Genomic DNA, 17,310 nt, shown 5'->3' with positions numbered 1-17,310 from the left:
GCCAGGGAGCCCCTCCCGGCAGTAATAAGCAGGGGCACGTTTAGGTCCACAGTTTTGTCTGATCTCTCTCGGCCACTCTCTTTCCTTGTCTCGTGTCCAGTGGCTTCAAAAACTGCCTCATTATCTTTTTGTTTGTTTGTTTCCTCCAACGAGTCACTATCAACTTCATGTTGGTTCTCATCCTCATTTCTTGAACCATACTTTTCTCAGATACACAATTCTGGGTTGGCTCTTATGTTCTCTTAGCACTTTCAAGCTGTTCTAACTTCTGGTTACATGACTGCTCATCAGTCAGTTCTCAATTAGTTTTTTGCTTTCTGATGATCTGTGTTTTTCTCTCTGACAGTTTTGGGCACTACTTTCTGCCTCTGGCATTCCACAGTTTCACTGTGGTGTGCTTAAGCATGGGTTTACTTTCATTGCTCCTGCTTCCTAAAGGATGCACTGAGCTTCCTGAGTCTTCAGATTTTGTCTCTCATCAATTATCAAAAACTTGCATTGATTATCTCTTCAGATATTGTATCATCTTGATGATGTTCATTCTTTTCCCTTTGAAACTTTCGTTGGGGAAAAAAAAAAGCACCAATCATAGAGGAAGTAACATTATTGGGCTCATTCATCTGGATCGTTTTTGGTCACAAAAAACTAATAAGAAAGTTAAAGAGGAGTTCCCGTGGTGGCTCAGTGGTTAAGGAATCCAACTAGGAACCATGAGGTTGTGGGTTTGATCCCTGGCCTTGCTCAGTGGGTTTAGGATCCAGCATTGTCTTGAGAGGTGGTGTAGGCCAGTGCCTACAGCTCCAATTAGACCCCTAGGCTAAGAACCTCCATATGCCACAGAAGTGGTCCTAGAAAAGGCAAAAAAAGACAAAAAAAAAAAAAAAAAAAAAAGAAAAAGAGTAAGCTACCAAATGGAAGAACGTATTTGTGGCAGCTGTAAAAAAAAAAAAGGCCTGCATACAGTGTATCACAAAGAATTTCTACAAATTAAGGGAGTTCCCATTGTGGCTCAGCAGGTTATGAAACTGACTAGTATCCATGAGGACTGTGGGTTCGATTCCTGGCCTCACTCAGTGGATTAAGGATGTGAACTGTGGTGTAGGTTGCAGATGAGGCTAGAATATGGCGTTGCTGTGGCTGTGGTGTAGGCCGGCAGCCCCGATTTGACCCCTACCCTGGGAACTTCCATGTGCCAAAAGTGCAGCCCTTAAAAAAAAAAAAAAAAAAAAAAATTCCTACAATTCAAGAAGAAAAAAGGCCTCCGGAATAGAAAAAGGTGCAAAGATCTTGAACAGGCATTTCACAAAAGATATTAAGAGTTATAAGAAAAATGAAATTTCAACCACAAGAAGTACCATGATACACTCAGAATGGCCACATTTAAACTAATACTGTAAACGGTTGAACCACAGGACATGGATCTGCCTGTGTTGAACAACCCAGACATTCTACCCTTGAGTATGCTAAACCCCAGTTTAGGTATCTGTGCATCAACAGATATGACATATTTACAGCAACACCATTTATGACAGCTAAAAGCCAGAAACAACCTCGGTGTCCCTCAAAGGCACGGTGGGTACAGAGACCATGCAACGGAGTGCCCAGTGCAGTAAATCTCACTAACTTAGTCTCTGGGGAAGAAAGACTGTCTACTTACGTGTCTGTTTATGCAGTATTTAAATAGAGGCAGAACTATGATCTTCCCCCAGAATAGAGGCTATGATGACTAGGAAGGGGCATGCTTGGGGAGTCTAGGGTGCAGGTAATGTTGTGTTTCTTTTTGGGGGGTACTTATGTGGACATACTCATTTCAAAGACTTTCATGCTAGATGCTTATGAATTGTGTACTTTTCCATATATATGTTATTGTTGATGAGCTGAATTAAAAAGTAGCCACCATCTCTTTGCCATCTTAGAGCTTCCGTTTCATAAATAGCTGATATTAGATATATGCACATAAGGAGTTCCTGTTGTGGCTCAGCAGTAATGAACCTGACTGATATCCATGAGGATGCGGGTTTGATCCCTGTCCCCACGCAGTGGGTTGAAGGATCCGGCATTGCTGTGAACTGTGGTGTAGGTCTCCGATGAGACTTGGATATGGTGTGGCTGTGGCTGTGGTGTAGGCAGGCAGTTTCTGTTTGACCCCTAGCCTGGAAGTTTCCATGTGCCACAGGTGTAGCCCTAAAAAAATAATAAATTAAAAATAAAAATAAGTATATGGACATAAAAATGTAAATATGGGGTTCCTGCTGTGCTGCAGCAGGTTAACCGTTGTCTTTGCAGTGGCGAGGGTTCAATCCTTGGCTCCGGTGCAGTGGGTCAAAGGATCCAGCATTGCTGCAGCTATGGTGTAGGTCACAACCATGGCTCAGATTTGACCCCTGGCCAGGGAACTTCCATGTGCCATGGGTACAGCCAAAAAGGAAAAAAAAAAAATGTAACTGTGGTTAAAAGTGATGAGCATATATGAAGGCCAAGAAGATGGTGTTGCAAGACCAAGTATAACCTCCTTGTATATTGGGTGTTTGGGCCAGGCCTCCATGAGCAAGAGTGACGAGGAGAGTGCATACAAGATAAGATTGGAGGAGTTCCCGTCGTGGCGCAGTGGTTAACGAATCCGACTAGGAACCATGAGGGTGCGGGTTCCATCCCTGGCCTTGCTCAGTGGGTTAAGGATCTGGCGTTGCCGTGAGCTGTGGTGTAGGTTGCAGACGCGGCTCGGATCCCGCATTGCTGTGGCTCTGGTGTAGGCTGGCAGCTACAGCTCTGATTCAACCCCTAGCCTGGGAACCTCCATATGCCACGTAAGCAGTCCTAGAAAAAAGGCAAAAAGACAAAAAAAAAAAAAGATAAGATTGGAGTGATTGCCAGTTGAAAGTCTGGACCCAGTCACCCCCAAGAGTAGTGACATGAAAGCGTTCCAGTGCTTTTCTTATCTTGGGTCTCTAATGACAATAGGACAGTGTTGTGTGGAGTTTTATCATCATAATAGTTGTGACTAGTAATACTATTATTCTTTTACACATATATTTTTCACTCATTACACAAAATAATTTAAAAGTGAGAAGATGGGAGTTCCTCTTGTGGCTCAGCAATAACAAACCCGACTAGTATCCCTGAGGACACGGGTTCCATCCTTGGCCCTGCTCAGCGGATTAAGGATCTGGCAACACCATAAGCTGTGGTGCAGGTCGCAGATGCAGCTTGGAGCTGGTGTTGCTGTGGCTGTGGTGTAGGCCTGCAGCTTCAGCTCCGATTTCAACCCCTAGCCTGGAAACTTCCATATGCCATGGGTGTGGCCCTAAAAAAAACCCCAAAAAACAAAGTGAGCAAACAAGAGTGAAAGTGGGGTTCTCTTGGGGCACAGTGAGTAAAGGATCCTGCATAGTCACTTTAGTGGCTCTGGTCACTGCTGTGGTGCAGGTTTGATTCTAGGCCAAGGAATTTCCACATGCCATGTGCTCAAGCAAGAAATAAAAAGTATGAAACTAGTCAGTCATGCTGATCACTTGCTTCTGTGTTTTCTTCTAACAGAAGCAAAGGAAAAGTATGTAAGTAGTTTTCTCAGATTCCTACTAGCCTCATTTTCTCTTCTTTTAACAAGTAACCCCCCCCCCCACCTCCCCAAACTGCCACCTTTCTAAGGATGAGCCAGAGAACACCCAGGTGAGAAGATGTACTTTCTCCCAGTTCTTGTCCATTAACGGCTGAGCAGAGCTGCCTCTGCTATTTTATTTATTTATTTATTTTCTTTTAAGCACTGCACTTGCAGCATATGGAAGTTCTCAGGCTAGAGGTCAAATCAGAGCTGCAGCTGCCACAGCCACTGCAATGCCAGATGCTTAATCCACTGAGCGAGGCCAGGGATCGAACCTGCATCCTCATGGATACTAGTCAGGTTCATTTCCGCTGAGCCACAACAGGAACGCCTGCCTCTGCTCTTCCACACATACCCCATCTATGAGCGGCTCCTTTCCCAGCAGTTATCTTCTTGCCACTGCTGTGTCGGATTTGCACCATCGGTGTGCTTTTCCGTATAGTGGGCTGTGTGGGTCATATTTGACTACCGTCTTTACCTTGACTTTCACAGGCGCTGCTGTCTGCACATGACACTGTGGCTCAGAAGAGTTATGATCCGGTGTTGCCTCCCATGCCTGAAGATATTGATGATGAGGAAGACTCAGTAAAAATCATTCGTCTGGTCAAAAACAGAGAACCACTGGTGAGTGCCAGTCTACATCTTGTGCTCAGAGAGGAGTAGATGTCATGATAAAGCCATATCTGATGGGACCATACCGTTTATTCCTGGAGACCCTGGGCCAGGAATCAGATCTGAGCTGCAGTTGTGACCTATGTCGCTGGATCCTTTAACCCACTGTGCTGGGCTGGGGATCGAACCCGTGTCCTGGTGCTACAGAGATGCTTAGATCCCATTGGGCCACAGTGGGAATTCCTCTTCCTCTCTTTAAAGTATGCTTCCTCAGAGTTCCCATCGTGGCACAGTGGTTAATGAATCCAACTAAGGAACCATGAGGTTGAGGGTTCAATCCCTGGCCTCGCTCAGTGGGTTAAGGATCCGGCGTTGCTGTGAGCTGTGGTGTAGGTCGCAGATGCAGCTCGGATCCTGCATTGCTGTGGCTCTGGTGTAGGCCTGTGGCTACAGCTCCGATTAGACCCCTAGCCTGGGAACCTCCATATGCCGCGGGAAGTGGCCCTAGAAAAGGCAAAAAGACAAAAAAAAAAAAAAAAAAAAAAGTATACTTCCTCTGTGTCCTCAAACTTTCAAATAAATGGAGCATTCACCTGTAAGAATATGATTTAGAAAAATTAAACTGGAGCCAAATAAAATGACAGGCATTCTTTGGTTATAAATTGCATTCATTTTTATTTTTATTTATTTATTTTTTTGTCCTTTTTAGGGCTGTACCCGCTGCATATAGAGGTTCCCAGGCTGGGGGTCTAATTGGAGCTGTAGCCACCGGCCTATGCCAGAGCCACAGCAGCGCCAGATGCGAGCTGCGTCTGTGACCTACACCACAGCTCACGGCAACGCTGGATCCTTAACCCACTGAGCGAGGCCAGGGATCAAACCTGCATCCTCATGGATGCTAGTCAGATTGGTTTCCACTGAGCCACGATGGGAACTCCCCAGTTTCCTTTTTAGATCCTTCAGGAGGAAGGCAGCCCTGGCTGACCCCTTGATTTTGGCTCGTCATTTTCATTTTTGCCTTTTCCCCTCCAGAGCTGTAATATGTGTTATATTTATGTTGTATCAAGCCACTGAATTTGTGGGCACTTGTTAACAGCAGCGTATATCTGTATTTTTATGAACGTACATTCAAAAGAAAAATAAACGTCATACACAATCTAGCAGTTGGCTTTCCATGTGTTGTGGCCCATTTATTGTATTTAAGACATTTTTGTGTTCTCAATGCAAATGGCAGTTGATAAGATAATAGCTGCTGGGCACCGTTTCTGTACTTTACATACTGGTTCTCTTCAATCCTCAGAGGTGGTGCCATTCTTGTATTTTGACAGCCTAAGAAACTGATCTTCAAAGCAGTAAAGCAATTGAATGATAGAACCAGGATCCAAACTCAACTCTTTTTCTTCCAATACTAGTTTTTTTCTTCTGTACTACATTCTGTATTATTTGTATATCCAGGGGATATTATAAGCATTTATCAGAATTGTTCCGTTTCTGGTTTCATGGTGTAATCTGACCACTTCGTAAAGTACTTATTAGCATTTTCCTCTCCACTTCCCCTCTAATTTGGGGTTTTTAAAAATTTTGGTTCATGGGAGTTCCCATTGTGGCTCAGTGGAAACCAATCTGACTAGCATCCATGAGGATGCAGGTTTGATCCCTGGCCTCCCTTTGTGGCTCAGTGGAAACCAATCTGACTAGCATCCATGAGGATGCAGGTTTGATCCCTGGCCTCCCTCAGTGGGTTAAGGATCCGGCGTTGCTGAGAGCTGTGGTGTAGGTCACAGACGCAGCTCGCATCTGGCGCTGCTGTGGCTCTGGCATAGGCCGGTGGCTACAGCTCCAATTAGACCCCCAGCCTGAGAACCTAGCCTCCTCCCTCAGTGGGTTAAGGATCCTGAGTTGCTGTGGCTGTGGTGTAGACTGCAGCTGTGGCTTCTATTCAATCCCTAGCCAAGGAACTTCCAAACGCTGTGGTTGTGGCTGGAAAAAGAAAAAGAAAGAAAAAAAAAAAAAAGAAAATTTAGTTCGCAGTTCCCACTCTGGCACAGTGGGTTAAGAATCTGATTGCAGCAGCTCAGGTTGATGCAGAGGCGCAGGTTCAATACCTGGCCTGGTGCAGTGGGTTAAAGGATCTAGCATTGCTGCAGCTGCAGCTCAGTTTCAGTCCCTAGCCTGGGGAACCTCCATGTGCTGAGGGTAAGGCCAGGAAAAAAAAAAAAAGATTTTTAGTTCCATTTCATTTCATCCATAATTCCCATTCTGCTTATCTGCCCATTCTTACAGAAACTAATTCTTTTTTTTTCTCTTTATTTCTTAGTTTTTTAAAAGTGAATTAGTAGGAAGTTACCATTGTGGCCTAGCAGTAATGAGCCTGACTGGTATCCATGAGAGTGTGGGTTCAACCCCTGGCCTCGCTCAGTGTGTTGAGGTTCTATTCTTGCTGTAAGCTATGGTGTAGAGCTGTGGTGTAGGTTACACACATGGCTTGGATCCCACATTGCTGTGCCTGTGGTATAGGCTGGCAGCTGCAGCTCCAATTCGACTTCTAGCCTGGGAACTTCCATATGCCTTGGGTACAGTCCTAAAAAGCCAAAAAAACCCAAAAAAACAAAAAGTGAATTAGTAAAAGCTTCTTTTCACCAACATATGTAGTTAACTTTTTTAAACTGTAGGTTTTGGTTTTCTTTCTTTCTTTCTTTCTTTTTTTTGACCGTGCCCACTGCATGTAGAAGTTCCCAGGCCAGGGATTGAACCTGAACCTGTACCACAGCAGTGACCTGAGCCACAGCAGTGACATGCTGGGCCACCAGGGAACGCCCAAGTTTTCTATATTTAATGCAATTCAAAGTAATTTTGAGTACTTTTAAGTTACTTTATTTTTTAAGATTTTTATTTTTTCTGTCAATTTCTGCTGTACAGCAAAGTGAATCAGTCATACATATACATATATCCATTCTTTTTCCTACATTATCTTCCATCATGTTCCACCACAAGTGATTAGATATAGTTCCTGTTCTATACAGCACGATCTCATTGCTTATCCACTCCTAATATAACAGTTTGCATCTACTAATCCCAAACTCTCAGCCCATCCCACTCCCTCCCCTTCCCCCTTGGCAGCCACAAGTCTGATCTCTAAGTCCATGAGTTTGTTTCTCTTCTGTAGGTAGGTTCATTTTTGCTGTATATTACCATATGATATCACTTATATCTGGAATATAATACAATATGTTACTTAAAAAATTATTTTAGTCACTGACTCTTCACCTTCCTAGTCAAAGTTTACGTGATTTTTGTTCAAGGGGATGTATTAAAAATAAATAAAAACTTCCTATAGAAAACAGAACCTCTAACTGGGGTGAAGAAATACCCACAATTGTTTGTTGAGCCTCCTGAAAAAAGTATTAAGATATTCAGTATCGTTGTAACATAGGAATGTGAATCAAGTGAGAATTACTTGTCTTGAACTTTTTTCCACCCAAATGTGTAATTAGTGTATTTTCTTGAGTTGACAATTATTGTAAAGGTGAAGTAGGATTATTGGGTGAATAAATTTCAAGTTTAAAAAAAATGCACTACCAGAAAAGTCGTTTTCATTTTTTATATTTGTCACTTGTCCTCTGTCATTTTGAGGCGGTCATTAGAAAAGCTGCAGCTGCCAAAGGGAAGCAGGAAGCAAAGACCAAGAGAAAATTAAGAGTCTGAACTATCTTTGGAGAATGAGTTCAAGCAATAAGACTCAGAAATAGGCAATGTTAGAGAAGCCAACCTGAAAACAAATCCTAGCAAGTGGACAGTCAGGAGATGTTTGGCAAATGATTCAGGAGGAGATGTAAGGTTTAGCAATCAGGAGTTCCCTTACGGTGCAGTAGATTAAGCATCGGGCGTTGTCACTGCTGTGGCTCTGGTCACTGCTGTGGTGCGAATTTGATCTCTGGCCTGAGAACTTTCATGTGACACAGGTGTGGCCCAAAAAACCAAAAAACAGATTTAGCAATCAAAGGGTTAGGTTATCAGTGAGTGTTATTTAAGAATGTAATTCTGTTGTCAGACTAGGTATAATGAGCTGAAATAAACACCAGGCGTGCATTAGGTAACCTCGGTGGGAGGTTTTGTGGTGCCACTTATTTGCTCTGTATCTTCACTAGAGCAAGTCACTGAACAGCTCAGCTGCAGGCAGGCCTCTTATCAGAAAATCAGACACAGGGAACAATATCTAGTCACTTGCCGTGGAACATGATGGAGGATAATATGAGAAAAAGAATATGTGTATATCTAGGACTTTGCTGTAGAGCAGAAATGGACAGAACATTGTAAATCAACTCTAATTAAAAAAAAAAAAAAGAATCAGGGAGTTCCCGTTGTGGCTCAGTGCTTAACGAACCCGACTAGCATCCATGAAGACATGGCTTTGATCCCTGGCCTCACTCAGTGGGTTAAGGATCCGGTGTTGCTGTGAGCTGTAGTGTAGGTTGCAGATTTGGCTTGGATCCCATGTGGCTGTGGCTGTGGCTGTGGCCAGCTACAGCTCCGATTCAACCCCTAGTCTGGGAATCTTCATATGCTGTGAGTGCAGCCCTTAAAAGACCAAAAAAAAAAAAAAAAGAAAAGAAAAGAAAAATCAGCAGATGAGTCTCTTTGGGAGTGTTTTGAATATCACCTGACATCTAATGTATTCTAAATGCCTTTTAAGTTCTTTGCATTATGCAGGCATTATATAACTGCTTAGAATGATAAGGTATAAAGTTTAAGGTAGCTCTAGCTTTAAGGAGAGAATGGTTTCCTGGGGGAAGAGGCAGTGAAAAGATCACGTAGGTATTTGCGAATGGAAAGGAGAAGGGCTGATAGTTTGAGGGAAGGGAATGGATAAAAGTCCTGAGAGAAGGGGAGAGAAGAACACTGGTCAGGATGCAAGAATGGAGCGTTTTCCCTCCCTTGTGAGTTTGGAGCAATTTATATCTGTTTTATCCAGAAGATTAATTTTTAGAAGTTTGTGATGTGACTCAACGGGTTAAGAACTCAACACAGTATCCGTGAGGATGCAGGTTCGATCCCTGCCTGGCTCAGTGGATTAAAGATCCGGCATTGCTGCAACCTGCATCATAGGTCACAGAGGCAGTTAGGATCTGGCGAGGCTGTGGCTGTGGTGTAAGCCAGTGGCTACAGCTCTGATTGGACTCCTAGCCCGGGAACTTCCATATGCCGCAGGTGCGGCTGTGCAAAACAAAAACAAAAGATTAATTGTTAGACAAGCGTAAGAGGAGGAAATTCTATTAGTTCGTGGATGATGATCCAACATTTTCAGTGTTTCTTGCACGGGTGTTCCTTTGACGTTTTTTAGGGCAGTGGTTCTCAAACTTTGGTATTATTGGAATTACTGGAGATGCTTCCTTAAAATGCAGACATCTGGGCTTCTAGCCCCAAGAGTCCACATCACAGGTGGGGCTTGGGAATCTAGATTGTCAGACAGGTCTCAGGTCTTCTTGATGCCAAATTTTGGTAGAGCATCCTTGAAGACACTTGCTTCCAACCTGAGGTCGACTGGGCCACCTGTTTAAGGAGGACTTACGGTGTTGGCAGTGTTGTTGGAAAGGCAGTGTTGCAATTTTTACTGGGGAGACCATGATGGCCCAGTTGTAGCAGATCTCATTCCTAAACCATTAACCAGAATGTCAATTTCTCAATCTAAGCTAAAGTTCTTTATACTCTGTTTGTCCTCAATATCACACAGAATATGGAGTTCCCGTTCCATAGTCTCAGTGGCTCAGCGGTAACGAACCCCCCTAGTATCCACGAGGATGTGGGTTTGATCCCTGGCTTCAATCAGGGGGTTAAGGATCTGGCGTTGCCGTGAGCTGTGTTGTAGGGGTCTCAGACAGGTCTCAGATCTTGCTTTGCTGCGGCAATGGTGTAGGCTGGCAGCTATAGGTCTCATTGGACCCCTAGCCTAGGAACTCTGCCCTATGCAGCACATGCGGCCCATAAAGCAAAAAAAAAAAAAAAAAAAAAAATCACATAAAATAAATCTAAAGCTGTTATATAAGAAAATATGTGAGAAACAGATTCTGCATTTTCAGAGTAAGCCATTAGAACATGGACTCTCTTGCAGTGTTAACATGCTCTGTTTTATTGTGTTTTGATCTTACTTTCATGCAAGTACATTGCACTAGGAATTCAGCAAGGAATTGTGATAATAAGAGTATGGAAATAGAAAATCATCAAGAATGAAGGGATCAAAAAGACTGAGTCAAGTGCTAGTTCAGGTCGAAGATTGTTTCCCAGGTCCCCAGTTTACCCTCCAGGCGAGTAGAATCAGCACACAGTAAGCATGTCTATTTCAGGGTCCCCATCTGTATTTATATGTAAATACATATCCGGGTCTATAATAGATCCTCTAAGTGCTGGAGTGTTTTTTTTTTTTTTTTCTCTGCATCTTCTGGAAATGATTTCTTCCAGCCCTTGGCTTTAAAAGCCATTTGTTAGGGTTAGTAGATGCAAACTATTATATTTGGAGTGGATAAGTAATGAGATCCTGCTGTACAGCACAGGGAACTCTATCCAATCACATGTGATGGAACATGATGGAGGATAATGTGAGAAAAAGAATGTATATATATGTATAACTGGGTCATTTTGCTGTACAGCAGAAATTGATGGAATGTTGTAAATCAACTGTAATAAAATTAAAAAAAAAAAAAGCTACTCGTGTGTCAGTGGCTTCCAGGGTCAGTTCCTCTTCTGAACCTTTCTTTGAGTCTTTTTTTGTTGTTGTTGTTTTTTGGCTATGCCCGCAGCTTGTGGAAGTTCCCAGCCAGGGATCCAACCTGAACCACAGCAGCAACCCAAGCCTCTGTAGTGACAGCACTGGATCCTTAACCCACTGTGCTAGAAGAGAACTCCTTTTGGTTTTTTTTTTTTTTTTTTGCTTTTTTGGCCACACCCATGGCATGTGGAAGTTTCCAGGCTATAGGTTGAATCAGAGCTATAGCTGCTGGCCTACACCACAGCCACAGCAATGACAGATCCAAGCTGCATCTTCGACCTACGCCACAGGTCACGGCACCGCCAGATCCTTAACCCGCTGAGCAAGACCAGAGGTGGAACCCACATCCTCATGAATCCTAGTCAGGTTCATTACTGCTTAGCCACAACAGGAACTCCTCTTTTTTTAAATAAATAAATAAATATTTTTTTTGTTTCCTTCAAAGGCCACACCTGCAGCATATGGAAGTTTCCAGGCTAGGGGTCGAATTGGAGCTGCAGCTGTGACCTATGCCACAGCCACAGCCACAGCCACACCAGATCTGAGCAGCATCTATATGCCCTTTAACCTACACCACAGCTCTGGCAACATAGGATCTTTAACTCGCAGAATGAGGCTAGAGATTGAATCCACATCCTCGTGAATCCTGGTCAGGTTCTTAAGTTGCTGAGCCACAGTGGGAACTCCCATCCTAATTCTTGACAAACCACTTAGGTTGTAACTTTGAAGCTTTTGCCTCCTTCTTAATCTTCCTTCCAGTCTTCCTTGCTCAGATGCCAGCTTTGCACGGAGACCCACCTCCTTACATCTCATCTGACTTCTCCCTGCCTGTCCCCTTCAGGTGCCTATCGTGTTTTCCACCTTCTACCATACGTAGCAAAGATTTCATTGTTCCACCTTCTGTGTGTTGTCTGTCTCCCTTGTGAGAATATAAGCTCCATGAGGGGAAGACACATTTGGGTTTTTTCTTTCACCAAGGTATCAGAAGCCCTTAGACCAGAGGCTGGCACATAGTAGGGTCTCAATAAATGTTTGTTGACTTCACTGAACCACTGCATAAATCCGAGGGGCCAGTACTGAGCACGGCAGACTGGGTGGTTCCATCCTGACAAACACTACAGTCCGTAGTGGAGCAAGAGATTTCTCTCAGTTCCCTAATTCTGTTTTTAAACCCCCCACCCCAATTTTGTAGCTCAGACAATAATACATTATTACCCCTCACAATTTTGGAGGTTGGCAAGGCTCCTTAGAGTCCCTTGTATGTAGTGTCATGGTCCAGGCCTGAGGGTCAGAAAAAGAATTTTCCGACATGGCAAGATGAAGAGAAAGAAGAGTTTAAAGAAGAGTTTATTGGAGTTCCCATTGTGGCTCAGCGGAAACGAATCTGACTAGCATCCTTGGGGATGCAGGTTCAATCTCTGGCCTTGTTCAGTGGGTTAAGGATCTGGCATTGCCATTAGTTGTGGTGTAGGTTGAAGATGCAGCGGGTTTGATGTTTCTGTGGCTGTGGCCTAGGCCAGCAGCTACAGTTCCGATTCCATTCCTAGCTTGGGAACCTCCATGTTGCCTCGGGTACAGCCCTAAAAAGACAAAAAGAAAAAAGAGAGTTTATTGAGTTTAGAAATGCTGCTCGTACAGCGGGATGACTTCCTGATAATCAAGAAGAGCCATGGTCATGTCTATTTTTATAGCCCAGGGAGAGAGGAGAGGGCTAACGATACACCTGCTGACCTGCTGATTGGTTGGGGAGAAAAGGGTCTTACAATACACTTGCTGGTTGGTTGGGGCCTATTAGACCCCTATAGGGGTGGGTGAGGAATGGGCCACATACCTTTCCTGGTAGGGGGCCAGGGAGGAGTGGGAACAGGTTGCTCAAGGTGGGGGAGGGGCATTACAGTGAGATGGCAGGGGGATGATAAGGGTCTGGTGATTCTTGTCTTGTCCAGAGGCTTTGAGTTCAGTCTCCTTGGAGTGGCCTTGAAGTCCCATAGGTAGGTAGACAGTGGCCAAGACTAGAGTCTGAGGGTTTTCTCTTCCCCATGACTGATGCCTGGGCTGGGAAGGTTGGGGAGTTGGGGGCCTTCAGGCTCCTCTTCTAACAAGTGGCATCTCCCATGGCTGGCTTGGGCTTCTTCATGGCATGGCTGTCCTTATGGTTTCTTACATGGTGGCTGGCTTCCCACAAGGCAGGTGTTTTAGGAGGCTCAGGTATCTCGTAGCCTTAGTTGCCCCAGAACCATTCTCACCACCCGACGGGGGAATATGGCAAAGAGGGAAGAACTGATGGTCTGTATCATGGAGACGAGTTACCACAGAAGTAATGCATTTATAAGCTTATGAATGGAGGGTATAGAAGGATATTGCGGTAAACAGTATGGAATGATAACTAAGGTTGCAAACGGTAGTTCTGATCAGCCTGCCTTAGACAAGTCCTGACTTTACTGCTTCCTAGTTGTCTGATCTTAGACACATTATAGCCATTTGGGATTCAATTCTTCATCTATTAAAATCTGATAAGTAATCATAAATGAGATTACTAGATCCTTCTTCCATTAGGCCCACTTTGGTGGGAAAGTTTGAGACACATTTTTTTTTTTTTTTTTTGGTCTTTCTAGCGCTGCTTCCCCATCACATGGAGGTTTCCAGGTGAGGGGCCAAAGCAGAGCTGTAGCTGCTGGCCTACACCACAGCCACAGCCAATGCCAGATTTGAGCCACAGCTGCGACCTACACCACAGCTCATGATAACGCAGTATCCTTAACCCACTGATCGAGGCAAGGATCAAACCTGAGTCCTCGTGGATGCTAGTCTTGATTGGTTTCCACTGAGCCATGATGGGAACTCCAAGACACATTGTTAACGAAAGTGAAAGTTGATCTAATCATGTAATTAGTCGTATTACATTTCCAGCTATCTTGGTTCCAAGTTCCCAGTTTCAAAGCAGAAAATAAGAGTAGTTGGTGGGTCTGAGTTTCATGACCACGGAGAGGTACTCATTCATGTCTTTGGCCTTGAATGGATGCCTAAGTGATGAGAAATGCCACACAGTCAATCCCCCTGTTTTTTTGCTGTCATTAGATATGTATTTGATACTGTCATATATAAAGTAAAATATCATACATAAAACACTGACTACAAATGGAGTCCTAATTTTGTTTCCGTATCTATTTTTCAATACTGTAAATATATTTATTGACAAATGTGAGAGAAATTCCATCTTTTGGGGGGTGAATTCTGCCACCACCTAACGTGCATCTCTTCTGCCACATGATGTGATGGGGCTGGCTTTTCTAAACCATGGCCAGGTTCTTGGAAGAAAAGTCACAAAAGGCATTCAAAGTAACCATTTGCGCCTTGATATTCTTTTTGTTTTGTTTTGTTTTTTCAGGGCCGCACCCACGGCATGTGGAGGTTCCCAGGCTAGGGGTGGAATCAGAGCTGTAGCTGCTGGCCTGCGCCACAGCCACATCCACACAGGATCTGAGCCGCATCTTCGACCTCCACCACAGCTCAGGGCAATGCCAGATCCTTAACCCACTGAGCAAGGCCAGGGATTGAACCTGCGTCCCATGGATACTAGTCAGATTCGTTAACCGCTGAGCCACGATGGGAACTCCTGTACCTGATATCCTGACGGAGACCGCTCAGTTAATTTGCTGCTGAACATCCATAAATTAAGAATGTCTGGATTCCTTTTGAAATTGTTTCCTAACCTCATGCCAGAAAGTCAGTTCTGTTTGCACGAGGTACAATCCATGTCCATAAAAACCTTGGAGTAACAGCTTTTTTTTTTTCATTTTCTTGGTTAACATTGCCAAGTTTCTGTACTAAAATAATGTAATCGAAGGGTCACTAATGGAAAGTCAGGTGATCTGGGTTTTAGTTTTCTAGTTTATATCATTTTCTGTTCACTTAACCTTCTCTATATATTCTGCCTTCCCACGGAGTCTTATAAAGTGAAATGAGGAACTACTGTAAAAGGGTGAAAACAAATAGTATTCAAAGAGAGTGTATTATAATGAAAAGAGGCTATTTTGTACTTTCCATAGTATTGAAGAGATGAGAGTTTGTCAAAAATCTTTGAATCGTGCCCCAAATCATAGATGACAGATATGGTGGACAATTTTCTCTCTAGTAATAAGTGTTTGTGAGGCTCGTGGCCTGATGGCTATTGCTCTTGCCTCCTCACTTCCGTGGGTTTTATTTTGTAGCTGTTTTCACTTTTTCCTGATGAATGTCCTTATGCCTGCCGCCTTTTCTACCACCCAATACACACATTTACCCACCAATACTATATATTTTTTTTCTTAAAAGGGAGCTACCATTAAGAAAGACGAGCAGACTGGGGCCATCGTGGTGGCCAGAATTATGAGAGGAGGAGCTGCAGACAGAAGTGGTAAGAGTTTTTATTTTTTGTATTTTTTTGTCTTTTTGCCATTTCTTGGGCCACTCCCTGCAGCATATGGAGCTTCCCAGGCTAGGGGACGAATTGGAGCTGTAGCCGCTGGCCTACACCACAGCCACAGCAACACAGGATCTGAGCTGAGTCTGTGACCTACACCACAGCTCACAGCAACGCCGGATCCTTAACCTACTGAGCAAGGCCAGGGATCGAACCCGAAACTTCATGGTTCCTAGTCAGATTTGTTAACCACTGCGCCACAACAGGAACTCCAAGAGTTATTTTATTTTATTTTATATTTTATTTTTGCTTTTTAGAGGCAGTCCCATGGCAGAGCTACAGCTGCCAGCCTACACCACAACCACAGCAGTGCAAGATCTGAGCTGCGTCTGCTACCTACACCACAGCTCATGGCAATGCCAGATCCTTAACCCACTGTGGGAGGCCAGGGATGGAACTTGGATCCTCATGGATACTAGTCGGGTTCATTAGAAGTGGTAAGAGTTTAGGGAGTCCCTGTCGTGGCTCAGTGGTTAATGAACCCGACTAGCATCCATGAGGACTCGGGTTCGATCCCTGGCCTTGCTTGGTGGGTCAGTGATCTGGTGTTGCCATGAGCTGTGCTGTGGGTTGCAGACGTGGCTCAGATCCAGCATTGCTGTGGCTGTGGTGTAGGTCAGCAGCTACAGCTCCGATTAGACTCCTAACCTGGGAACCTGCATGTGCCACGAGTGCGGCCCTAAAAAGACAAAAAAAGACACACAAAAAAAAAAAGAAAAAAAAGAAGTGGTAAGATTTTAAATGTGAGTCGGTATAGACAAGTCATATGGATTTTATAGGTAACATTTCCAATCTATGACCAAGAGGATAACAGTCTTTTGATAGAATATAGCGCAAGTAATAAGATATTTTTCTTTGTGTTCAGAGGTCCCGTTGTGACTCAGCAGTAACAAACCCAACTAATACACATGAGGACGCAGGTTCGATCCTCGGCCTTGCTCAGTGGGTTAAGGATCTGGCATTGCCATGAGCTGTGGTGTAGGTCACACAGATACAGCTTGGATCCAGCGTTACTGTGCCTATGGTGTAGGCCAGCAGCTGCTGCTCCAATTTGACCCCTCGCCTGGGATCTTCCATATGTTGCGGGTGTGCCCCTACAAAGAAAAGAAAAAGAAATTTTTCTCTATGTTAAAATGTGGGAAACCATTTAAGTTCCACGTTACAGCCTTTGCTGATATGGGCTTCCAGAGTTATATTAAGCCTGGTTTCAGTGTTTCTGATTTTAAAAGTACTAGTCAAAGCGTGCAGCCTTTTAAAAACATATTTATAGGATGAAAGTCATGTGCATTTCTAGACGGAGACCAAGCTGCTGCTCTGGCTCCTTTGCCAGCGCTGTGATGTTGTGATCTTTGATGCATTGTTCTGTGGAGGTTTGGGCGTCTGAAACCTGACAAGTGTGAAGATCTCCTTCCTACCCTGAAATCCATTAAGGGGACCAGATGGTGCTTTAAGTATGGACACAGTTGCAAACCAGAGCTTTTCTTGGAGGTAACCCTGCTTATTTTCTGAATTTGCTGTTTCTCAGGTCTTATTCACGTCGGCGATGAACTTAGGGAAGTGAATGGGATACCTGTGGAGGATAAAAGGCCCGAGGAAATAATTCAGATTTTGGTAAGCTGATAACTTCCTTAAAAATTGCCATGAAGGAATTCCTTGGTGACCCAGCTGTTAAGGATCCAGCATTGACACTGCAGTGGCTCCGGTCACTGCTGTGGCATAGGTTTGATCCCTGGCCCAGGAACATATACATGCTGCAGGTATCCCCCCGCCCCCAACACATTGCAGTGAAAATGAAGTTGAACCGCTGTATTTCAGATTTAGTTATGAACACAGGATTTGGATTTAGTAGTCCAAGCTTTGGACGCCAGCTCC

General features: G+C 44.1%; 1 protein-coding gene across 8 annotated transcripts in view; it reads left to right on the top strand.

The window, feature by feature from the left end:
- Positions 1-17,310, top strand: part of MPP7 (membrane palmitoylated protein 7) — a 265,984-nt gene that overhangs the window by 169,005 nt on the left and 79,669 nt on the right. For all 8 annotated transcript variants that reach the window (XM_021064727.1, XM_021064733.1, XM_021064732.1 and 5 more), the window contains exons 6-8: positions 4,094-4,225; positions 15,291-15,372; positions 16,964-17,049. In XM_021064727.1, the coding sequence (XP_020920386.1) occupies positions 4,094-4,225; positions 15,291-15,372; positions 16,964-17,049 (300 nt within the window). The remainder of the gene's footprint in view (positions 1-4,093; positions 4,226-15,290; positions 15,373-16,963; positions 17,050-17,310) is intronic.

This window comes from Sus scrofa, chromosome 10 (assembly GCF_000003025.6).
Source record: "Sus scrofa isolate TJ Tabasco breed Duroc chromosome 10, Sscrofa11.1, whole genome shotgun sequence".
Classification (NCBI taxonomy): Eukaryota; Metazoa; Chordata; class Mammalia; order Artiodactyla; family Suidae; genus Sus; species Sus scrofa.
Note: the sequence above shows the minus strand (reverse complement) of the source record. Positions and strands in the feature narration are given on the sequence as shown.